Here is a 26,024-nt window from a genome sequence, read left to right as displayed (position 1 = left end):
CATATCAATAACACCACCTTCTGTTATCTTTACAACTAAAACTACTTCATAACAGGTTGCCTGGTAGAAATCGCTCTTAAGCGATAAGGCCGCCTATTGCTTTTTGTAGTCTCGATTTTTCTTATGTTTAATTATTGTGGTGTGCAATAATGATATATTTCATTTTTTTCATTTTCATTTCATTTCACCTCTACCTTAACCTTTAAATATGTCATGTTATCTCATTCACAAGGAAACAGAATAAGATAATCTTCGATTATAATCTAGGTAGACATTAATAATATTATTAAAAAAGCGTTTAAACAACTCGGCATAATATTTCGTATCACAAAATTTTTCACTCAGCCTTCTACTCTTAAAATACTATATTTTTTATACGTAAGAAACATACTCGAATTCGGTTCAGTTGTGTGTAGCCCGCATTATCAGGTTTACGTTACTACACTTGAGAAAGTTCAATAAATTATTGAAACAAGTTGATTACCGCACGGGAAATGTATTCAAAGACTCTCATGTTTCTGCCAAACGTCATAATATCCCATCACTCAACAGTCGGCGTAGATATTTAGACACCATAATATAAAATATTAAATAACATTGTCGACTCACCCTCCCTGATAAATAAAATAAACATTAGAGTTCCAAGCAAATCATCTCGTTGCCGCAATATTTTCCATAGATATGTGTCATACAACAATAGTAGGTACATCAGCACTCTTTTAGATGTTGATATATTTCATCTTTCAACTGATAAAATTTAAGATACGAAGGCTGCACTAAAAGTATCGGGAATGGAATATTTCCACTGTTCCTGTCATATTAAAATCTTTTTAATTGAAAACTCCATGGTTTTAAAAATCGAATACCATTTTTTTATTTAAAAAAAGATTCTCGGTCTTGTCAAAAGATCTTTTCAAACTTGTTTAGTCGTTGAGAAAATGGAATTGACTTGAGAAAATTTTAGAGCGATGATTTATTATGACTTTCGAAGTGGTTTAACACAAAAACAGTGTGTTGACCGGATGATTTCTGCACTTGGTGATGAACGCCCATCCAAAACCACAATTTATCGCTGGTTTGCTGAATTTCAACGTGAATGTGTCAAGCTCAGTGATGATCACCGTCAAGGTCGTCCAAAAACTGCAGTCACCAAAGAAAACGTTGATGCTGTGCGAAATCTGATTGAGGAAGATCGACATGTGACATACCGCGAAATTCAGGCAACTTTAGATATTGGCATGAGTCAAATACAAATAATCTTGCATGAACAATTAGGTGTAAAAAAAGTTGTTTTCCCGATGGGTACCGCATTTGCTCTGTGAAGAGCAAAAAGCGGCTCACGTTACATGGTGCGTCCGAACTCTCGAAAGATTCCACGCAGGATCCTCAAATGCTGTATACAACATCGTATCAGGTGACGAATCCTGGATATATGCGTACGAACCTGAAACAAAAAACCAGTCACGAGTTTGGGTGTTCGAAAATGAGTTAAAGCCAACAAAAATTGTTTGTTCACGGAGTGTTGCAAAAAAAATGGTGGCCACGTTTGTCTCCAAAACCGACCATGTTGCGACTATTCCTCTTGAGGGACAAAGAACGGTTAATGCAGAATGGTATGCTAGCATTTGTTTGCCACAGGTCGTTTCTGATCTCCGTATAGAGAACTGCAACCGTCGCATCATCCTCCATCACGACAATGCGAGTTCTCACACCGCGCACAGAACAAAAGTTTTTAGAGCAAGAAAACAGAATTATTAGAACCATCCGCCGTACAGCCCCGACCTAAGTTTCTATACTTTCCCTAAAATAGAGAATAAATTGCGTGGTCAGAGATTTTCATCACCTGAAGAAGCTGTGGACGCCTACAAAACGGCCATTTTGGAGACCCCAACTTCCGAATGGAATGGTTGCTTCAATGATTAGTTCCATCGTATGGAAAAATGTGTCAAATTTCGCGGAGAATACTTCGAAAAGCAATAAATACATTTTTAAATAGTAATGTTGTGTCACTTCCTTGATTCCCGAAATTTTCAGTGCTCCCTCGTACATGAAAAATATTGTACTCTTTTCAGATAATTGTCAAAGTTGTGATGAAACTATGTATAAGTTGTCTATACTTTAAAAACTTTCTTAACTTACCTGCATGGGACTCATTGTCGATATTAATTTTAACTAGATCATGTACATCATTTGTCAAAGACTGTATGGTCCCTGAAAATCTTAATATATATATTTCTTTTGTGCATCTGTTGTAACTGAACTCCTAAACGGCTAGACCGATTTTGATGAAACTTTCTATGTTTCTTCAAGTGGATTCAAACATGGTTTAGATTCACAATTGAACTACGTCCTAAGCGGCTGGACCGATTTTGGTTATTTTTTGTGTGTTCCAGTGAATTTGAGATTGGTTTAGATTCTCAATTCCATCCATATATCTTATTACATATATTTCTTTTGTGCGTCTGTTGTAACTGAACTCCTCCTAAACGGCTGGACCAATTTTAATGAAACTTTCCGTGTGTCTTCAGGTGGATCCAAGAATGGTTTAGATTCACAATTGAACTACCTATTAAACGGCTGGACCGATTTTGATGATTTTTTATGTGTTCCAGTGAATTTGAGATTGGTGTGTGTCTTCAGGTGGACTCGACAATGGTTAAGTTTCACAATTGATTTACCTCCTAAACGGCTTTTGATGATTTTTTTGTGTTAAATAATGAAATAGAACTAAAACAAAACAATATTAAGAATGCTTATTTAATATTTTTTCATAGTCTTCCGGATAAGAGCCATTCGCTGTTTGTGAGCTTCGGTGACCGCTGCTCTTTTGTATGGCCGCAGCTCGTCGTTACCGAATCCAGGTATCCACATATTCCATTGTCTTTCTGCAATTATATATTCCATTATACTATAGAAAGTGACAAGTGTCAACGGTGAAGATGACTATAAAAGGCACTGTTTCTATACGGCGGCTATCGAAAGCAAGGGGGAAGGCCTGGCAGTTAGCCCGGATATAGCGAATACCTTTGATTGTGTATGGCATAAGGCGCTTCTCTCAAAACTTCCATCATTTAGGCTTCCCGAGAGCTTTTGCAAGTGGAACTCCAGCTTCCTCACTGGGCGCAGCATACAGGTCGTTATCGACGGTTATTGCTGAATCCCAAGCCTGTGAACGCTGGAGTGCCCCAAGGCTGTCTGCTATCTCCGACACTGTCTCTTCTGCATATCAATGTTATGTTGGACATCTCCAACATACATTGCTATGCAGACGACAGCACTGGTGATGCATATACACGGGCCATGCAGGTCACTCTCGGGAAATCGTCGACCAGTGCCGGGAGAAACATGTGTCTTCTATCGAGTCCTCTCTCGAGAAGGTCGCGGAATGGGGTAAATTGAACCTTGTCCAATTTAACCCCCAGAAGACTCAAGTCTAGTATCGGAATTCTCCGCGGCCATCTGGAGAGAAAAGCCAAATTGGCTTCAAAGAAGCTGGGCGTCATCAATGGAGCACAGCAATACTTCAAGCCGGTCCATTCTAACGCTCTACAAAGCACAGGTCCGGCCACACATGGAGTATTGCTGTCATCTCTGGTCTGCCGCACCCCAGTATCAGCTCGATCCATTTGACCGCGTCCAACGTAGAGCAGCTCGAATTGTCGGGGACCCAGTGCTCTGTGAACGGCTGGATCACTTGGCGTTGCGTAGCGACGTCGCTTCATTGTGTGTCTTCTACCGCATTTATCACGGGGAGTGTTCCGAAGAGCTGTGTAATCTGATTCTTGCCGCTGAATTCCACCTTCGCACATGCCACAAGTTAGGATATCATCCCCACCATCTGGATGTGTGTCGGTCCTCCACAGTGCGGTTTTCAAGGAGCTTTCTTCCACGTACTACAAAGCTGTGGAATGAGCTTCCTTGTGCGGTGTTTCCGGGACGATACGACATGGGTACCTTGAAAAAAAAGCGCGTACACCTTCCTTAAAGGCCGGCATCGCTCCTGTGATTCCTCTGGTGTTGCAAGAGACTGTGGGCGGCAGTGATTTAACACCAGGTGACCCGTACGCTCACTTGTCCTCCTTTGTCCATTAAAAAAAAAGTAAGGGCATTACTCTGCCCAATTTTTATTCGAATATTAATTTGTCGTTTTATCATTATTCTTAGAAGCTTAACGAATCGATGTATTTAAGTTTAGAATTAATAATTTAGTTCTGAGCTTGTCTGTGAATTTTGAGTAATTTGTATTAAAATTCGTTACAAAAAACCCCTTTTTTATCTTATTACCAGAATATAATAAGGTACATCAGGGTAACTTGGGATACAGGGAAAGTCCGGATAATTTAAACAACTTCTTAACATAACAATAAGCCACCATGCTCTGCCCCTCGCGCAGAGTTGAGTCAGGAGTCCGTTAGCGGATAGGAATCGACGTATTTAACGTGAACTGTAATTATATCGTGATTTACTGTCACCTCCAACTTCAATGTAGATTGTAGTCGCGAGACGGTCTATTATGAGTTTAGGTTCCCCTTGCGAGAAGAAACTGTTAGAAGATTACTTTGTTAGTTCGAAATAATGATTTTATTTAAATTTTACTTGAATTGTAAACAAAAATTAATAATTTATACTGAACAAATTAATAATATTAGTTTACAATTTATATTTTGTTTTAAACTGACGATAAACAAACTCCTTGATAAGTTATCTGTCATATCGCCTACCGGTTTTTTTTTTTGATTAATTGTTTCTGCTATTGGTCACCAAGACCATGAGCAAAATTTGAAGGAACTATGACGTTACAGTGAAACGTCCAATGCCGTGCCTCCTTCTTATAATATGTGGTAATGTTTCAGTAGCTTAACCACTGGCATTTGTAGCATCTCTGTAATTAAAACATTAGCATGGTACCGCTAGATCTCGGATTTAGCAGTCGGTATTATAAGATATTCATGGATCTAAGTTGATTTTGTTAACCATGGAGGAGCGTTGACTATTGCGGTGCCCAAATGCTATATTGTCAGCATATTTTGCAAATGTAATTCCATGGGCTACTCGTAAGTTACAGATGAAATAATTATAGCACTGGTCCCAGAACCGAGCCTTGTGGTATTCCAGCTTGAATTTTGTGTAACTCTGATCTTGCATCATCTTGTGTCCATCACAGGCGTTCTGTGACATACGAAGATGAAAGAAGGAATAATGAGTGTGGCAGTTCATTTTTCAATTTAACCATTAGCCCCTTATCCTAAACTAGGTTGAACACCTGTTGGATGTTGAGAGCTGGTGACTTATAGGGAGGGTGAACACACATTTTTTTAAGGTACCCATGTAGTATTAAACTGAAAAACTATGATTATTTGTTGTTTTTGCAATAGTTGAATCTCAATGATCTCTGTCTAAAATTGACGGTCTTATCACTCAGTGTTATTGAGATATAACCTGATGACACAGTTTGCCATTTGCAGAGAGAACTCTAAAAAAAAATTATATTTCCTACCTAAATGTAGTTGAACATCCTTTAACTCCACAGTAGACGCATGTCTGTGTTTAGCAAGACAGCAAGATGCATTTACTGCAACATCCAAAAAGTCATCAGCTAATTCCAGCAAAACTTCTTCAACCTCCTCATCTAGTTGTACTGTTGGGTCAACTTCTCGGACTAACTCTTGCAACCTTGGTCTGGTTAGAGGCTGAAAATTTAAAAAAAAACTTGTGTATATACTGCAGTAACAAACTAAAACACATTTTTAATAAAAAATGTTATATACAAATAACAAAATAGGCTATAACTGCACTGTAATAGTGGCTATAGCTGCGGGAAACTAGACAACATTTTAATAAGACATCTCCGACAGACTCTCATCAATTTATAGCAGTATCTGCAGTCGCTATGATGTGTATAGGATCTTACTTCTAAATTATATATGAAGAAATGACCCACCTGTGACCCTTGATCACCACTTTGGTTATTTTTATTAGAAACTTGTGATTGGCTTACAGGGCTATGCTGTACAGGTGAACCTTGTAATGATGTCGACTGTAATTGAGGGCTTTGCAAAGGGTTATTAGCGTATTGAATTGATCCTTGATTTATGTTTCCGATGCTTGGCATGTTTGCTCCCGAGATTGAATTATTCGACATACCTTCTATGTTTCACTAATTTATTCACTTACAACACTACCGTTGTTAATGCTTTATAATTATTCCAAAAACATTAACAGTATACTGTTAATGTTTAATTTAACAGTATAAGATAACAACAAAAGCCAGAGTTCAATTTGAAACTGAATAAAGTAAATTCTCCTTTGATTATAATTATTGTTTTGAGTTTACAAAATTATGGGAAATTAAAGCTCAAATTCATATGTATGTGTATACAATATCAGTACGTGTTCAAAATATATAAGACAATGTTATCATTACAATTTATTGGAAAAATCAATAAACAAATTATTTCCCCAATTCATTGAGATTTGACACTTGAAATTTTTTTTTTAATTTCACTCCTATTTAGAGACTTTGGCTCGCACATTCCATTTTTTTTTATGCCAATACGGAACGAGACGAACAGGACGCTCAACTGAAGGTAATTGATACGCCCTGCCCATTACAATGCAGTGCCTTTCAGGATTCTTGAAAAACCCAAAAACTGAGCGGCACTACAATTGCGCTCGTCACCTTGAGACATAAGATGTTAAGTCTCATAGGCCCAGTAATTACACTAGCTACGGCGCCCTTCAGACCGAAACACAGTAATGCTTACACATTACTGCTTCACGGCAGAAATAGGCGCCATTGTGGTACCTATAATCTAGCCGGCATCCCGTGCAAAGGAGCCTCCCACTGGTAATTCCATGCACCCGCCAGCTTCAAGTTTTCTTTCATCGATTCACATTGCAAATGTTCTTGTATGTTTTACTTCACAGTGTTTTTATTTATTTTAAGGTAGGGAAACGAATCACGTTACAAAAATGTACAACACGAGAATTTTGATATTTGATATGGTTAAGATAAATGTTAAGGTAAATAAATATATACAAAAAAAAATAGATGAATACATTATTTACAATTTAATATTATTGCTATAAATATATCTAGAAAGTATACTATACAATATAAACAGAACTCAGGAGGGTTTTTATAGAAGTGGGGAAAGGGACACGGATGGAAATCAAACTATCTAAAAAGGAAGTTCGGTCATATTTTGGACAGTAAAAGAATAAGTGATCCAGATCCCCAAAGTCATGTCCGCATTCACATTGTGGACTATCTATAATATGAAACCTTGCAAGGTGGGCTGGACAAGTGGTGTGTCCTAGGCGCATTCTTATCAATATGGTGGTAATGATTTTATCAAGTTTATGACAGAGAACCATGAACTTGTTAGGAATTATTTGTTGAATTTCGCAATAATTTTTGCCTTTAAATTGGCCACTTTTTGCCCAGACTTTACCCCAGGAGGCCCTGAGATAAAGACCAGAAAGAACAGCTAAATCCTGAGTATATATTTTAAAGGGGAATTTATCACCACACACTACAGCTTCAATTGCAAGTGTATCGGCTGTTTCGTTGCCTATTATGCCACAGTGGCTAGGTATCCAGACAAAAGTGACTGAAAGACATTTTGTTGAACACTCAAAGTTTACTTCTAATGTCTGCTATAATAGGAAAAAATGATTTTGATTTGAAGGGAAATCGCAAAAGAGCCTGTAAAGCACTCTTGGAATCACATATAACTAAACTATTATGAAGTTTACAAAGTAAAACATATTCTAATGCTTTGGCGATGCCAAGACATTCAGCAGTAAAAACTGACGTGTTAGATGGGCATTTTATTTTTTGGACAATATTATATTGGGCATGATAAACTCCTACTCCTACAAAATCTTCTGACTTTTGTTTTGACGCATCGGTATAAATGTGATGCCATCCTGGCCAGTTTTCTTTAACAACAGAATTAAAATAATTATTGGCATTATATTTTTCAATATTTGCAAGATAATGAACAGTCGGAATCGTAGATAAGGCTTCATATTTACATTTAAATAAATCATGCTTTGGAGACCGATGTATCGGGTAATGAATCGATTTATACCTCAAATAACTTTTTACCAAACAAGGGAGTGGCTTGTTATTCCAATAACTTGATGATTCAATGAGATCCGTGAGAGTATTTAATTTGGTTATCAAGGGGCTATTTGAAAATTATAAAACACGAAAAAATAGACGATCAGACAAAAACTGGCGCCTTAAATAAAGCGCGGGTTCGTTACACTCTACTTGTTATGCATTCAAAGAACTAGATTTCATGGCTCCAGTTATTATTCTCATAGCTTTTGATTGGATAGAATCTAGTTGCCTTAGACCTGGTAAATTACAGGGTTTTAACAAGAAGGTTCCGTAATCAAGGATACTCCGTACTTGTAGCCTTGTAAAGTAGCTTCAGGGAAAACGGATGTGCACCCCACCAAACACCAGAGAGGCATTGCATTAAATTAAGAAGCTTTTCACATTTAGTAACTACGTATTCACAATGAGCCATTTTTGTCAATTTTGAATCTAAAACCACTGCCAAAAACTTGACATGGTTATTAGTTGGTATTCGACGATTATCTTAAAATATGAAAATTGGAGGATGTAAACGATGACGCGTGAAGATAACTACCGGACTTTTAAGAGGTGAAATGCTGAGACCATTTTCATTCATCCAAAGTTTTAAACAATCTAAGGAATTTGATATTTGGCTACATAATGAACTAAATGTGTTACCCATGGCTTATTGGTAACGCCAGTTGTCCAAATAACGCACAACCTTTTCCTTTACCCCTTACACCTTTATCCTAGCAACTTAGCCGGTACAAGATAAGAAAAAACCGCGAGCCGTGACATCTATGGTCGTATGGCGAAACACACATTCCGTCAAGTAACCGCACGCGAAGGTTGAGCTCCCGCAACATTTAAGTATAAATTCAGGAAATCCTCGTATTCCTGTTGAATACGAATAAGAAATCTGAAAAATCCGGCAAATGCCGCCGTGACATCTTAGTGATTTCTTCGTTAAGTGTCCCACGATATATATATTGTGGTTCGCCAGCACACTCAGGCGAATAAAGAAGAACCCAGGATCTTGCAGAAGAGGTGAGTACCGGCTATTCCCTTTACTCCAATGATTCCTGTTCTGTTCACCTGAGTACCGCCCTTTTTATTAATACAGTCCACTTTAAATTCCCTGGCGCAACCATATTTGTGGTTCTTCGAGCCCGATTTGAGGCTTTTAGAATTTTATAGTTAAGGTTATGTACCTACTGCATTAAATCATACCGCGTTACAGCCAGTTATCGGCAATTATTCCGCATAAAACATTATAACCGCCCTATTGAGTACATTAATAAGGTCTCAATTAGTGATTTAAATAAGTTAATTTGATTAAATATCCATAGATTTCTTTAAAAGTTACAACTGCGTGCAAACGTGTTTGCAATAGTATATTTAACTTCCCGCCGTGTTAATTAGTAGCACGTAACCCCGCATAATATTATATAGTTTATTGTTAATCTAATTAAATAGTAATTACATAAATTGATATCAAATAATACCTAATTGCAATTTGCATACACATGGCACAAAATTCATTCATTTGAAGTGTCATGCATTATAATCCACCCGAGTAAGGGAGTCGAGAGCAAACACAGATTGAAAGCGACATATTTAATTTCGTCGCATTCTCATTATTAGAACTACCTTCAAATTTGATTTGTATTATTTTAGATTATAAACAATGCCACCTAAGAAAGATCCTCGTATATCTTCGGATTCCGAAGGCGAGATGGATTCGGAATTGGTCATGCTACAAGCTGAACGCGAAGCAAGCTTTCAAATAGTACAAAATATATACGATTTATCACAGAAAAGTATTGATATTGATACCGCCGCTAGGGAAAGATTCCTAGATGAATCCGCGAATATTGACGAACTTCGTAATGAGTATAAACAAACGTTAAAGAAATATAACGCCCGCTTATTATATTTAACGCCATCCGCAAAGCCTGACTATAGTAGTCTAGTAGCATTTGAATCTTTATATAGTCGCGTTAAACGATTACAGACTCAATACACAGTGCAATCGAGCGTCGCGTCGCGTTCTAATGAACGTTATACATAAGTCTAGACCTAAGTTAGCGCCTATAGAATTACCAAACTTCTCGGGTGATATTCGCGACTTTCCTTTGTTTTATTATAGTTTCAAGGCTACCGTGCATGACAATCCGTGTTTATCAGATACTGAAAGGCTATATTATTTGTTAGGAAAACTGTCATCAAAGGTTCTTAGTGTGATCTCGAGTATTTCTCCGAGCGCTGAGAATTATAACATAATCTTGAAAACCCTAACAGACAAGTACGACGACAAGAGGTTGCTCGTCTCTGCTTATATAAATCAAATGTTAGGATTTAAAGCAATAAAATCAGGTTCCGCGTTTAACTTTTATTCATTTAATGATAATTTTGTAATTGCAAAACTTAAAGTTAGAAAATCTCAGTGATTTAATATTAGTACATATTGCATGTAAAAGGCTAGATTTTGAGACGTTGCGTGTATTCGAGACCCAGTGTGGATCCGAGATGACTAGCTTTGATAGGTTGGTCGAATTTATACAGTCCCGCGTTAAAGTGTTGGAACGTTCGCAAGGTACTACGGCGATTGTTAGTACTTCGCGAAGTAATAATAATAACCGCCGTTCCAATAACACCGCCCCGACTTATCAAACGTATCTCAATACTGCCGCTGCTTCCCGCAAATGTTTGTGTAAGAACATTACTCATCAACATTTATTCAAATGGCAGGAGCTCAATAAAATGTCTCCTCAGGAGCGATTGAAATTAATGAAAGAAAACCGGGCTTATATAAACTGCTTAAGTCTTAGCCACCGCGTTAGTAATTGTTCTTCTCGTACATCATCTCGCGTTTGTAAATCAAACCATCATACATTTTACCAGAGAAATATCACCATCACAGCCATCACCGCGACATTCGGACACCCGTGGTGACGAGCATATCGCCGTGCGTAACAATGTTGCACTATGTGCGAGAAATTTCAGAAAACAAACACCGCTGTATTATTACCAACCGCTCAAGTTATTGTTTACGATATTAATAATAAACCGCAAGTCAATAGAATACTTTTAGACTCCGGATCGCAATGTCAGTTCATCACGCATCAACCGCTAAGCACCGAACGTATTGTTGTGAAAGGGTTCGGTGGCGTACAAAAAATAATTCATAATTCGCTTATTAATTTAAGGTTTTATTCCCGCTTTGACAACAACATTTATTTTGATTTTTCACCGCTCGTTGTTGATCAGATTACCGATCTCTTACCTACCGCTGCGATAGACCAGTCCGTGTTATCACGCTTATCGCAATTACCGCTGGCTGACGAGTCCTTCGGAGTATCTAATAATATTGACGCCTTAATAGGTGCTTCTATATACCCGCATTTATTTCTATAAAGAAATAATATCCGCACCCCGTGGCTCACCGGGACCTTCCGCGTTCCGCACGTTTTTAGGGTACGTGTTAATGGGTTCCGTACCTACAATATCTACATATCATTCACAACATGTTCTGACTTGTTGTGCTGCTCAAGAGCCTGTCGCTATTGACTCCTTAGTCAAGCGATTCTGGGAGCTTGAAGATTCTCCCTCCACGCCGCCCATTCAACACCCAGAAGATGTTGAATGCGAAATATTTTATAAAGAAACCACAACCCGCGATCCCTGTAGTGGGAGATACATAGTTGCCCTTCCGTTCAAAGGGGATGTGTACACACTTGGTGACTCTTTCGATATCACACGTAGGCGCTTTCTGTGTCTCGAAAGAAAATTAGAAGGATCGCCGAAATTAAGATTGGCTTATGATGATGTTATACGAGAGTATATCACGAGAAATTACATCGCACCCGCACCGCGCTATGATATTCACGATCCGATTTACGTTATTCCGCATTTTTGTGTAGTCCGTGAAGACAAAATATCCACTCGTTTACGTATTGTTATGGACGCCTCCACCCCTACTACTGGAAGTAAGATATCGCTTAATGATATACTGCATACAGGGCCGAACTTGCAAGGCGACTTAATAAAAATTATTTTGAATTTTCGTTTTCATGCCGTTGCTATGACGACAGACTGCCGCCTACAGTTCTTGCAGGTAGGTATGCGCGAATCTGACCGCCGCTATCAATGTTTTTTATACCGCTTTCATCCTGACGAACCGTTGCACTTATATTATTTTCAAAGAGTTTGTTTCGGCTTAGCGTCGTCCTCGTACCATGCGTTGCGTACAGTAAAGCAACTCATAGAAGACGACGGAGAAAAATACCCGCTCGCGAGTGCTATAGCGCTTTCATCTCAATATATGGATGATCACGCATTCTCGGTTCCCACTGAACGAGAAGCAGTCGCTACTGCACGTCAACTTATTTACTTGTTCAAGGGCGCACAGTGGGATCTCATCAAATGGAATAGTAACAGTCAAACTGTCTTAAAACATATTCCTGACACTCATAAAATTCCCTGTGATGTTGAATTTGACAAAGCCATGCAACACAATATATTAGGCTTGCATTGGCATTACGTTGATGATGCTTTCTATTTTAAAGTTACCACTCCCGCCGCAGATGAGAAGTGTACTAAGCGCTCCATCTTGTCGTCAGGTGCCCGCCTAAGGGATATAATGGGTTTCGTTGCTCCCACCATTGTAAACGCCAAGTTATTGATAAAATAACTTTGGCAGCTCGGGCTCCAATGGGATGATGAACTGCCTTCTTATATTATAAAACAGTGGAAACAATTCTGTTTAGAGTTGCCGTCTCTTAATGACTTCCGCGTACCGCGACATTTTGGTGTATTTATTGGTTGTAAAGTTACACTCTTAGGATTTTCTGACGCTAGTGAACGGGCTTATGGGTCAGTGATCTACGCTCATGTTAACGCGTCATCAGGCAATACTGTTCGATTAGTATGTGCTAAATCTAAAGTCAGCCCGACAAAACCCGTCACAATTGCACGTTTAGAACTATGTGCTATGGTTTTAATGGTTAAGTTACACCGCGCTGTCCTCGACAGTTATTCCAATTATGGTCCGATTGATGTATACGCCTTTACCGACTCTAAGGTAGCGTTATACTGGACTAAAAGCTCACCGCATAAGTGGCAAACATTTGTCGCCAACCGCATTGTTCAGATTACGGAAAACATTCCGGCTGACAACTTCTATCATGTCTCAGGTATCTTATCTTATGAAGGGTTTTTAATGGTGACCCATCAAAGGGGGGTGAAATGGTAACGCCAGTTGTCCAAATATCACACAACCTTTTCCTTTACACCTTTATCCTAGCAACTTAGCCGGTACAAGTTAAGAAAAAACCGCGAGCCGCGACATCTATGGTCGTATGGCGAAACACACATTCCGTAAAGTAACAGCACGCGAAGGTTGAGCTCCCGCAACATTTAAGTATAAATCCAGGAAATCCTCGTATTCCTGTTGATTTGCTGCCGTGAGATCGTAGTGATTTCTTCGTTAAGTGTCCCGCGATATATATTTTGTGGTTCGCCAGCACACTCAGGCGAATATAGAAGAACCCAGGATCTTGCAGAAGAGGTGAGTACCGGCTATTCTCTTTACTCCAATGATTCCTGTTCTGTTCACCTGAGTACCGCCCTTTTTATTAATACAGTCCACTTTAAATTCCCTGGCGCAAACAGCTTATATTACTAAATCATCAGCATATTAAATCATGTTAATAGAGCTCGGAAGTGAAGATTCCAAGTCATGAGTATATAGGTTAAAACGTATCGGACTGAGTACAGATCCTTGTGGAAGTCCTTTCCACACAAGTCTACTTTGATCCCGTTGTTGGTCAAGTTTTATTGTTCTACCTGACAGAAGGTTTATAATAAAGTTAGTTAGAATATCTGGAATAGCAAACTTATTCATTTTATATTGAAGAATATGCAGATTGACATTATCATAAGCTGATTGCAAGTCTAAAAAGACTGCAATAGCTGATTCATTACGTGTAAAAGCCAATCGTATATCTGTCGTAAAAGTACCCACACTATCCAAAGTGCTCCTACCTTTCCTGAATTCAAACTGTGATTCGGGTAGTATTCCACGATTTGCAATGAAGCATTCAAGACGATTTTTTACCAAATTCTCAGCAAATATTGCGATTAGAGGTGATAATGCTATTGGGCGATATGATGATGCTAGATTCGGTGGCTTATCTGGTTTAAGAATGTGAACAATAATTTGCGATTTCCAAGAAGGCGGAACATTGCCCGATAGAATTATTTTATTAATTAAATCCAAGTAATACTGAAGAGAAGCTTCATTAAGGTTTGCTAAAAAAGAATATGGAATACCATCTTCACCTGGGGCAGAGTCTTTGATCGAAGTTAAAGCACTTTGTAGTTCTTGCATAGTGAAGGTAGAATTAATGATACATTGGTTTTGGAAGATGTACGAAGCAATATTACTTTAAAAAATGGTTGTGTTCCGGAACTGAAGGGGGAGCTAGACGATCCAGAAATGCTTCGCTTAAATTTGGAGCTAATGATATAATACGATTATCACTGATACCATTTCTAAATCGTCTTATATTTTGCCAAACAATAGATGGATTAACATGAGGAGAAATGGATAGGCAAAATTTTTTCCATCCCTGCATTTTTTTTTCTTTTAGTAGTTTGCGTGCACTTGATATAGCATTAGACACGGCGCTTAAGTTCTCGTCTGACGTGTCTCTATTGTACCGATTCTCAGCCTCTTTTCTTAATTTAACTATTTTAGTACATTCTTTATCCCACCAAGGTGGAGAAGGGATATGGCGACTAGGTGACTTTTTCAAAGGGAATGTTTCATCTGCAGCTTGTAGTAAGTGCACTTGGAAATGCATTGCTACAATCATTAACTCCATGCGATAAATTGGGTAACTTCGAAATATTAATGTATACGGCACTTTTAAATTTATCCCATTATTTTTCATTTTTGAGTTTATATTTCAAACGTGGCTTTCTGTAAGAATTTTGTAAGTAACGCGAATCATTAGTCGGAAATGAAACAACAATTGGGAAATGTTCACTTCCATATGAACTTGATAACGTATGCCATACATGAAGCTAAACTTGGCGAAGAAAGAGAAAGATCTATTGCACTAATATTTTCATTTGGTCCTGTGCGTCTGGTAGGAGCACCAGAATTAAGTATACAAATATTATGAGAATCAAGTATGTCTAACAACATTTCACCACAATATGTAGAGATAGAACATCCCCAAAAAATATGATGGGAGTTGAAATCTCCTATGGTTATAAAAGGACGAGGAAGACGTGTGATAAGACTGTTAAAGTAGTGAAGAGCTGAAGAAGAAGCGGAAGGAATATATATAGAAACTACATTATAGAAATATTACTATAGGTAGGAATTGAGAGAGGATAGAAAGAGATAGTGTTTCTGATAAGTAAAGCGGCACCACCATACCCATCAGACCTATCATCTCTTAAGCAAGAAAATCCGTGGATTTTAAAAGGGGAGCCTGGCTTAAGCCAAGTCACAGAGAGTGCAAATAAACAAGCCTTATACTTGTTTATTAAGTATATTATTTCAGATTTTTTAGAAACTGCGCTTCTATAGTTCCATTGAAGAATATTTTGAAGTACTGCCATTTTTAAGGGTTTCTGGATTGTTGAACATATCGATTATAGATGCAACGTTGTACGGTATTTTAATATTATACTGGGTTAAAGTTATTTGAGGTATAAATCGATTCATTACCCGATACATCAGTCTCCAAAGCTTGATTTATTTAAATGTAAATATGAAGCCTTCTCTACGATTCCGACTGTTCATTATCTTGCAAATATTTAAAAATATAATGCCAATAATTATTTTAATTCTGTTGTTACAGAAAACTGGCCAGGATGGCATCATATTTATACCGATGCGTCAAAACAAAAGTCAGAAGATTTTGTAGGAGTAAGAGTTTATCATGCCCAATATAATATTGACCAAAAAATAAAATGCCCATCTAACACATCAGTTTTTACTGCTGAATGTCTTGGCATCGCCAAAGCATTAGAATATGTTTTACTTTGTAAACTTCATAATAGTTTAATTATATGTGATTCCAAGAGTGCTTTACAGGCTCTTTTGCGATTTCCCTTCAAATCAAAATAGTTTTTTCCTATTATAGCAGACATTTGAAGTAAACTTTGAGTGTTCAACAAAATGTCTTTCAGTCACTTTTGTCTGGATACCTAGCCACTGTGGCATAATAGGCAACGAAACAGCCGATACACTTGCAAATGAAGCTGTGGTGTGTGGTGACAAATTCCCCTTTAAAATATATACTCAGGATTTAGCTATTCTTTCTGGTCTTTATCTCAGGGCCTCCTGGGCTAAAGTCTGGGCAGAAAGTGGCCAATTTGAAGGCAAAAATTATTGCGAAATTCAACAAATAATTCCTAACAAGTCATGGTTCTCTCTCATTAAACTTGATAAAATCATTACCACCATATTGATAAAAATGCGCCTAGGACACACCACTTGTCCGGCCCACCTTGCAAGGTGGGTATGGCTTGCAAGGGTATTATAGATAGTCCACAATGTGAATGCGGACATGACTTTGGGGATCTGGATCACTTATTCTTTTCCTGTCCAAAATATGACCGAACTTCCTTTTTAGATAGTTTGATTTCCATCCGTGTCCCTTTCCCCAGTTCTATAAAAAACCCTCCTGAGTTCTGTTTATCCTATATTGTATAGTATACTTTCTAGATATATTTATAGCAATAATATTAAATTGTAAATAATGTATTCATCTATTTTTTTTGTATATATTTATTTACCTTAACATTTATCTTAACCATATCAAATATCAAAATTCTCGTGTTGTACATTTTTGTAACGTGATTCGTTTCCCTACCTTAAAATAAATAAAAGCACTGTGAAGTAAAACATACAAGAAAATTTGCAATGTGAATCGATGAAAGAAAACTTGAAGCTGGCGGGTGGATGGAATGTGCGAGCCAAAGTCTCCAAAAAGGAGTGAAATTAAAAAAAAAATTCAAGTGTCAAATATCAATGAATTGGGGAAATAACTTGTTTATTGATTTTTCCAATAAATTGTAATGATAACATTCTTATATATTTTGAACACGTACTGATATTGTATACACATACATATGAATTTGAGCTTTAATTTCCCATAATTTTGTAAACTATCACAATAAATATAGAAATCCTCAAAACAATAATTATAATCAGAGGAGAATGTACTTTATTCAGTTTCAAATTGAACTCTGGCTTTTGTTGTTATCTTATACTGTTAATGTTTAATTTTTTTTGAATAATTATAAAGCATTAACAACGGTAGTGTTGTAAGTGAATAAATTTGTTAAACCTAGAAGGTATGTCGAATAATTCAATCTCGGGAGCAAACATGCCAAGCATCGGAAACATCAATCAAGGATCAATTCAATATGTTAATAACCCTTTGCAAAGCCCTCAATTACAGTCCACATCATCACAAGGTTCACCTGTACAGCATAATCCTGTAAGCCAATCACAAGTTTCTAATAAAAATAACCAAAGTGGTGATCAAGGGTCACAGGTGGGTCATTTCTTCATATATAATTTAGAAGTAAGTTCCTATACACATCATAGCTACTGCACATACTGCTATAAATTGTAATTGAGATGTCTTATAAAAATGTTGTCCAGTTTCCCGCAGCTATAGCCACTGTAATCCTATTATGATATTTGTATATAACATATATTTTTTATTAAAAACGTGTTTTAGTTTGTTACTGCAGTATATACACTCAAAGTTTTTTTTAAATTTTCAGCCTCTAACCAGGCCAAGGTTGCAAGAGTTAGTCCGAGAAGTTGACCCAACAGTACAACTAGATGAGGAGGTTGAAGAAGTTTTGCTGGAATTAGCTGATAACTTTTTGGATGTTGCAGTAAATGCATCTTGCTGTCTTGCTAAACACAGACATGTGTCTACTGAGGAGTTAAAGGATGTTCAACTACATTTAGGTAGGAAATAAAATTTTTTTTAGAGTTCTCTATGCAAATGGCAAACTGTGTCATCAGGTTATATCCCAATAACACTCAGTGATAAGACCCTCAATTTTAGACAGAGATCATTGAGATTTAACTATTGCAAAAACAACAAATAATCATAATTTTTCAGGCTAATACTACATGGGTACCTTAAAAAAAAATGTGTGTTCACCCTCTTTATAAGTCACCATCTCTCGACATCCAACAGTTGTTCAACCGAGCTTAGCATAAGGGGCCAGTGGTTAAATTAAAGAATGAACTGCCACACTCATTATTCCTTCTTTTATCTTTGTATGTCACAGAATGTCTGTGATGGACACAAGGCTCCGTTCTGGGCCCCGTGCTATACAATAATTTCACCTGTGACTTAGAAGCCTATGGTATTACAGTTGACATATGCTGTTAATATAGCATTTCCATCTGTCAATGTGGAACCTGGGATTGCCAGTAATAAACTGCAGCATCAGTTAGATGAAACTTAGAATTGGCTCTGCAAATGGTGACTACAGAGCTGCCAATTGCTCTGAGAAGGGGTAACTGCCTGTGCGTTTAACTTGGCAACTATATCCGACCTACAAACCATGTGCATTAAGTATATAGGAATCTATCTACACAGGCGCCTGACCTGGAAACATCATATAAAAATGAAAAGAAACAAGGTGAACTTTAAATACGGAATATGCAATGGCTTATGGGGATGTAACTGAATGTTGTCCGTTGATAACAAATTATTGTTATACAATTTAATATTAAAACCGATATGGACTAATGGTATTCAACTTTGGAGTGTAGCCAGCAACATAATGTGGGCACCGCAATAGTCAATGCTCCTCCAAGGTTTACAAAATCAACTTAGATCAACGAATATCTTATAATACCGACTGTTAAATACGAGATCTAGCGGTACTGGGCTAATGTTTTAATTACAGAGATGCTACAAATGCCAGTGGTTAAGCTACTGAATTGTGACCATGTAACTCTTGCAACCTTGGTCTAGTTAGAGGCTGAAAATTAAAAAAAAAACTTTGAGTGTATATACTGCAGTAACAAACTAAAACACATTTTTAACAAAAAATATATGTTATATACAAATATCATAATAGGATTACAGTAGCTATAGCTGCGGGAAACTAGACAACATTTTTATAAGACATCTCAAATACAATTTATAGCAGTATGTGCAGTCGCTATGATGTGTATAGGAACTTACTTCTAAATTATATATGAAGAAATGACCCACCCTTGATCACCACTTTGGTTATTTTTATTAGAAACTTGTGATTGGCTTACAGGACTATGCTGTACAGGTGAACCTTGTGATGATGTGGACTGCAATTGAGGGCTTTGCAAAGGGTTATTAACATATTGATTTGATCCTTGATTGATGTTTCCGATGCTTGGCATGTTTGCTCCCGAGATTGAATTATTCAACATACCTTCTATGTTTAACAAATTTATTCACTTACAACACTACCATTGTTAATGTGTTATAATTATTCCAAAAATTAAACATTAACAGTATAAGATAACAACAAAAGCCAGAGTTCAATTTGAAACTGAATAAAGTAAATTCTCCTTTGATTATAATTATTGTTTTGAGGATTTCTATATTTATTGTGATAGTTTACAAATTCATGGAAAATTATAGCTCAAATTCATATGTATGTGTATACAATATCAGTATGTGTTCAAAATATATAAGAACATGTTATCATTACAATTTATTGGAAAAATCAATAAACAAATTATTATTAATATTTTTTTATTTGTTCCACAAAGAACAGGCTAAGATCAGAGACCATGCTGCCTAGTCATCAGTTTTATATTACATAGGTGAAATAGATTAGTTTTAAGTCATTAGTATTATTTTACATAGGTAAATAGATTAGTTTAAGTCATTAGTATTATTTCAGTATAGTCCGTTAGATACTAATTTCATTAGTATAATTACTAAATTTAAGAAATACCTCAAATACATGTCTTTCATTAGTCATTTTGGAATAGCCATATAATGCTATAAGTCAAATCCGATAGTCATATCCTTAATCATTTGTCAACACTGACAGAATTTAACCTGAACATTCTGAACAATTGTACATTAAAGTTACATAAAAAATATCATAGAACAAAAAATATATTGATACAACATAAATATTGGCATAAAAAAATATACAAACTTAATATAACTTATAATATTAAATTTAAGATTTTATATAATAATTATTACATGAAATATAATTTATGTACAAGCTAAATTTGTCCAACTGTATTAATAATAAATTTAAACAAAGGTTTATATGTCGAACTATTTACAATCAGAGCCTGGATGGACCGCGGTACCAAATCAGGATTACCATATATTTCAATTAGCTCATCCATTAACACAAGGCGCTGAATGTTAAAGGATGAGCAATCGAAGAATAAGTGGCATAGAGTTTGCTCTGCTTTGGAGTTACAGTGATCACAATGTGGACCTAGTACCATTCAGCGTTAGCAACTTGAAGTGGACTGACTATCGTACCAGGGGCGTAAAATTATCGTACATGGATCGAAATTATCGTATTTTTTAGGATAATGTCTATTATAGATAAATAAATCATATAAATTGTAATATTGATATGCATGCAAGTACTCTATATTTTATCTTTTTGAAAATTACTTCTTTCTTCACTTAATTTGAATAATTCCGTTTGTCAGAGCGAATACAGACATATAATCATAATAATATAACGAAATAACTGCCAACTTTTCTACACAAAATATACGATACATATGAAGTGTGAACATAATCGAAATATCGAACTTATATTCTCTTGTTCGCATTGGTAGATGCTATACTAACCAATAAGAAAGCGTGTACAGCAGGCGCTGGATAAAGTTACAGTATCGGCAGTGGTGAAACTTAGTAGAGCGGATCGTAAGGACCAATAGGAATAGAGAACTTGTATTTCCCGGTATTTTCCCAAGATTTTATTGGACAAAATAAAATCATGCTACTGCGATTTAGACTATCAACGCATGAGTGAAATAATATAAATTCTCAAATTTTGCATCATGATAGAAATTATCGTACAATCTGCGTACGATAATAATATGCTATCGTACATCGTACGTAGGCACAAAATTATCGTATGTGTACGATAATTATCGTACGGTTCCGAACGCTGGTACCATTTTGAGACGAAAGAGGTGATAATTTAAACGACAGTGTCCAAAACGGAGCCGTGAAAGAATGGTGTAAAACTTTCTATTATATATTTGGTAAGTAATACCTTTACAAAACCAAGGCGTGGTTCCAATAGGAACATTATGTGCAGCATACCATAAACCTTTGTTTTCAATTTGGACTGTATGATTCCAATTTCCAATGCCTTTATAAACAAATTAGGTAGGTATTTCCCCAATTCATTGAGATTTGACACTTGAAATATTTTTTTTTAATTTCACTCCTTTTTGAAGACTTTGGCTCGCACATTCCATGCATCCGCCAGCTTCAAGTTTTCTTTCATCGATTCACATTGCAAATTTTCTTGTATGTTTTACTTCACAGTGCTTTTATTTATTTTAAGGTAGGGAAACGAATCACGTTACAAAAATGTACAACACGAGAAATTTGATATGGTTAAGGTAAATAAATATATACAAAACAAAATATACGATTATTTATATATATAATAGATGATACATTATTTACAATTTAATATTATTGCTATAAATATATCTAGAAAGTATACTATACAATATAGGATAAACAGAACTCAGGAGGGTTTTTTATAGAACTGGGGAAAGGGACACGGATGGAAATCAAACTATCTAAAAAGGAAGTTCGGTCATATTTTGGACAGGAAAAGAATAAGTGATCCAGATCCCCAAAGTCATGTCCGCATTCACATTGTGGACTATCTATAATATGAAACCTTGCAAGGTGGGCCGGACAAGTGGTGTGTCCTAGGCGCATTCTTATCAATATGGTGGTAATGATTTTATCATGTTTAATGACAGAGAACCATGACTTGTTAGGAATTATTTGTTGAATTTCGCAATAATTTTTGCCTTCAAATTGGCAACTTTCTGCCCAGACTTTAGCCCAGGAGGCCCTGAGATAAAGACCAGAAAGAACAGCTAAATCCTGAGTATATATATTTAAAGGGGAATTTGTCACCACACACCACAGCTTCATTTGCAAGTGTATCGGCTGTTTCGTTGCCTATTATGCCACAGTGGCTAGGTATCCAGACAAAAGTGACTGAAAGACATTTTGTTGAACGCTCAAAGTTTACTTCTAATGTCTGCTATAATAGGAAAAAATTATTTTGATTTGAAGGGAAATCGCAAAAGAGCCTGTAAAGCACTCTTGGAATCACATATAATTAAACTATTATGAAGTTTACAAACTAAAACATTCTTATGCTTTGGCGATGCCAAGACATTCAGCAGTAAAAACTGACGTGTTAGATGGGCATTTTATTTTTTGGACAATATTATTTATTATTATTTTATTATTGGGCATGATAAACTCCTACTCCTACAAAATCTTCTGACTTTTGTTTTGACGCATCGGTATAAATATGATGCCATCCTGGCCAGTTTTCTTTAACAACAGAATTAAAATAATTATTGGCATTATATTTTTCAATATTTGCAAGATAATGAACAGTCGGAATCGTAGATAAGGCTTCATATTTACATTTAAATAAATCAAGCTTTGGAGACCGATGTATCGGGTAATGAATCGATTTATACCTCAAATAAATTTTTACCAAACAAGGGAGTGGCTTGTTATTCCAATAACTTGATGATTTAATGAGATCCGTGAGAGTATTTAATTAGGTTATCAAGGGGCTATTTGAAAATTGTAAAGCACGAAAAAATAGACGATCAGACAAAAACTGGCGCCTTAAATAAAGCGGGGGTTCGTTACACTCTACTTATGTGTGATTCTTTTATAGCCAGTTAAGTTGGTTACTATTTAAAACGAAACGCAAACCCGTATACTGTCAGCTGTATTTTTTGACGCAGCATTCAAATGAGTGTGTTATAGTTTTCTAGTTCATTGTAAAACTGTTGTTGGAGTACTGTCAAATTAAAAATATTTGGGATTAAACTTTAGGTATTGTTTTTGACGGGTAGCTATCACGCGTGAGTCGAGTTTTCGTTACCACTTTTTTTTAAAAAGGCTTTACCTACTGCAGCCTATTGTAAAATTGATTGCAGCAGTTTTCTTTTCTGTTATTATACATTTATTTTGGTGAGTGGTCTTAACATTTTAATATAGATATTAGTTCATAATACATCTAACCTAACTAACAGCAACTAACTTCTACACTATGGAGATCTCTCCTCCGGAACCTCCGGATCCACCGGATATTCCTGCTCTAACCGGCTCGAAACGACGGCTAGAAGATAGTTCTTCAGGAAACGCAGTGCCTAAAAAAACAATTATCGATACGGACATGGCTTTTGCCTCTATCCAAAATGTATATAGTGATCCATCGTTAATAATTGGTATCAAACAGTATACAACATTTGATAAAGGACCTTTTTTGATCCACGTCTCCCGCACGGAAGAAGACCCTGCCTCAGGTCTCACTATAAAGCCAATTAAATTCGGCCAGCTTCTCCACAGGCACAAAATTGCTAATATTTGCCCTGACGGAATAAAAAAAGTAGGTAGAAATAAAATTTCAGTAGTATTTAAAACAGCCAAAGATGCCAACAGTTTTCTTGATAACCCACTTTTAGCTGCTAATAAATATACCGCAACAATTCCCAACTATAACATCACTAAGATGGGTATCGTTCGTCAAGTCCCAGTGGACCTGTCTATGAATGAGTTTGTGGAGTCGGTTGATCTTCCCACTGGTTGTGGAAAGATTTTAAAGGCTCGCAGACTCAATAGGAAAGTAATTGAGGAGGGTAGAGTGACTTGGGTACCAACCCAAACCATTCTATTAACATTTCAAGGCCAATTGCTTCCGGGAAAAATCTTCCTCTTCCACAATTCCCTCCCCATAGAAACATACCTGTTCCCTACTATCCAATGCCAGAACTGTTGCCGCTTTGGCCATATAAAAACAGTATGTAGATCTAAGCCAAGGTGCTTCAAATGTGCCCAATCCCATACTGGTGATACGTGTGAGGTTACTGATAAAGATGCTTCTTGTATAAATTGCTCAGGTCAACATTTTGCCACCAACAAAGCTTGTCCTGATCATGGTAGACAAAAATCCATTAAAGCAATCATGTCTCAGGAAAACTTATCTTATGAGGAGGCAGCAAACCGTTGCCCGAAATCAGTAAAGCCTTACTCTGAAATTCTCCTTAATCCCTCATTACCCCATAATGAATTACCCCCCTCTTCCTCTCAACCAGCTCATACCACTCAGCCATCCATTTTTCCTACTGTCAGTTACAGGAAAACTGTAACACTCCCTTCACGCTCCAGACCCATTTTAAGTAAGTCCTATGATCGTGCTGCTCATCAGGCCATCATTGCCGATGTTCCTTCATCCTTCCCGAATGGTTCTGCACTATCCCATCAATCCAATTTTTCATCATCAGCGCAGGATGATTACCTCTTGGAGGCTCTCCTGTCCATCATTCTATCCCTGATAACTAAAAACAGTCTAAGCTTACCGTCCAACGTTGCCCATCAACTTTCACAAATTCTGTCCTTAGTCAATAACCATGGCCCCAGTGTCCATTCTGCAATGGAACACCAGAAGCCTACGTCCTAAAAAACCCAGTCTTACACATCTCATAAATAAATACCTTCCTTCTGCCATCGCCATCTCTGAGACATGGCTGGTCCCTGGTTCACACTTCAGGGTCCCCGGCTATGTATGCCTTAGAGATGATCGAGCAGAAAGTGTTGGTGCGGGTTGCGCCTTATTAATAAGACGCACCCTTCCCTTCTCCTCGATTACCCTTCCTAGTCCTCATCCAGGTATAAATATTGTTGCAGCAAAGGTTATGAACATCTCTCTTGTCTCAATCTATGTACCTCAACCTCAGTCAACCATGATTGCTGATATCCTCTTTTTAATTTCATCTATTCCCCCTCCTATTATAATTATGGGAGACTTTTATGCTCATCACACTTCATGGGGCTCAAGCCACAGTGATTATTTTGCCCTCTCTCTGACATATTTGATGAGTGTGATCTGTGTATTATCAATGATGGCTCTCCTACCCGCAGGATTTCACCTTCTCAAAATCCCAAAAGTGCAGTTGACCTCACCTTGTGTTCTCCATGTCTGGCTCCTCTCCTTTCTTGGAACATTTTACAAAATTCCTATGGCAGTGACCATTTCCCTATAACCATATCTATCCCTGACAAAGTAATTCCCCCCGAAAACCCTTCCTCATCCTTTAAATATAAATTAGTAGATGCAAATTGGCCTTATTACTCTTCTTTTCTAGATAAAAAAATTGCAGAGTTGCCAGTCACTAACCATCTTAATGTAGTAGATAACTATATGAAATTTACAACCGCTATGATTACTTGTGCTGACAATAACTTCCCTTTGAAGAAACCTATTTTAAATAAAATTTCAACTCCTTGGTGGGATGCTGAGTGCACTGCTGCTGCCAAAGAAAGGAAGTTAGCGGAAAAAAATTATAACAGAAACATGTCACTTTCTAACTTTATTCACTGTAAAAAAGTTGCAGCTAAAGCTATATATTTATTTAAAAAAAAGAAAAAGCAAGGATGGATTAACTTTTGCCAAAATTTGTCTCCAAGCACTTCATCCTCAATGGTTTGGAAACAAATTAAAAAATTTAGAGGTTCATTTTGTGCTCAAGAGCTTGATTTAAGTGTGGATTCATCTTTGTGGCTTGAATACTTTTCAGATAGAATGTCCCCCCCTTCAGCTCCAAACATGGACTATTTTC

At 36.9% G+C, this 26,024-nt stretch overlaps 1 protein-coding gene and 1 long non-coding RNA gene across 3 annotated transcripts; one reads left to right on the top strand and one right to left on the bottom strand.

The window, feature by feature from the left end:
- Positions 1–2,741: 2,741 nt before the first annotated feature.
- Positions 2,742–19,846, bottom strand: LOC126979945 (transcription initiation factor TFIID subunit 12-like). 2 transcript variants are annotated; one of them, XM_050829543.1, is made up of 4 exons: positions 19,442–19,846; positions 5,942–6,021; positions 5,498–5,690; positions 2,742–2,885 (listed from the first exon to the last, which is right to left on the bottom strand). In XM_050829543.1, exons 1-4 carry the CDS (start codon positions 19,560–19,562, stop codon positions 2,758–2,760), a joined length of 522 nt encoding a protein of 173 aa, XP_050685500.1. In that variant the 5' UTR covers positions 19,563–19,846; the 3' UTR covers positions 2,742–2,757. The 2 variants fall into 2 exon arrangements, with proteins under 2 accessions (XP_050685500.1, XP_050685499.1); XM_050829542.1 differs by having other exon boundaries at positions 5,942–6,144; positions 19,565–19,837.
- Positions 17,146–19,883, top strand: LOC126979950 (uncharacterized). Its single transcript, XR_007732922.1, has 3 exons — positions 17,146–17,673; positions 17,909–18,101; positions 19,421–19,883. It is a non-coding gene; the product is annotated as an uncharacterized LOC126979950 (long non-coding RNA).
- The last annotated feature ends 6,141 nt before the right edge of the window (positions 19,884–26,024 follow it).

This window comes from Leptidea sinapis, chromosome 4 (assembly GCF_905404315.1).
Source record: "Leptidea sinapis chromosome 4, ilLepSina1.1, whole genome shotgun sequence".
Taxonomy (NCBI): Eukaryota; Metazoa; Arthropoda; class Insecta; order Lepidoptera; family Pieridae; genus Leptidea; species Leptidea sinapis.
Note: the sequence above shows the minus strand (reverse complement) of the source record. Positions and strands in the feature narration are given on the sequence as shown.

Coding starts and splice junctions, on each gene's coding strand:
- LOC126979945 (XM_050829543.1), bottom strand. CDS start 19,562: ATGTTGAATAATTCAATCTCGGGAGCAAACATGCCAAGCATCGGAAAC. Junction 6,022..19,441: donor GCAGTCCACATCATCACAAG/GTTCACCTGTAC, acceptor CATCATTACAAG/GTTCACCTGTACAGCATAGC. Junction 5,691..5,941: donor GTGGTGATCAAGGGTCACAG/GTGGGTCATTTC, acceptor TTAAATTTTCAG/CCTCTAACCAGACCAAGGTT.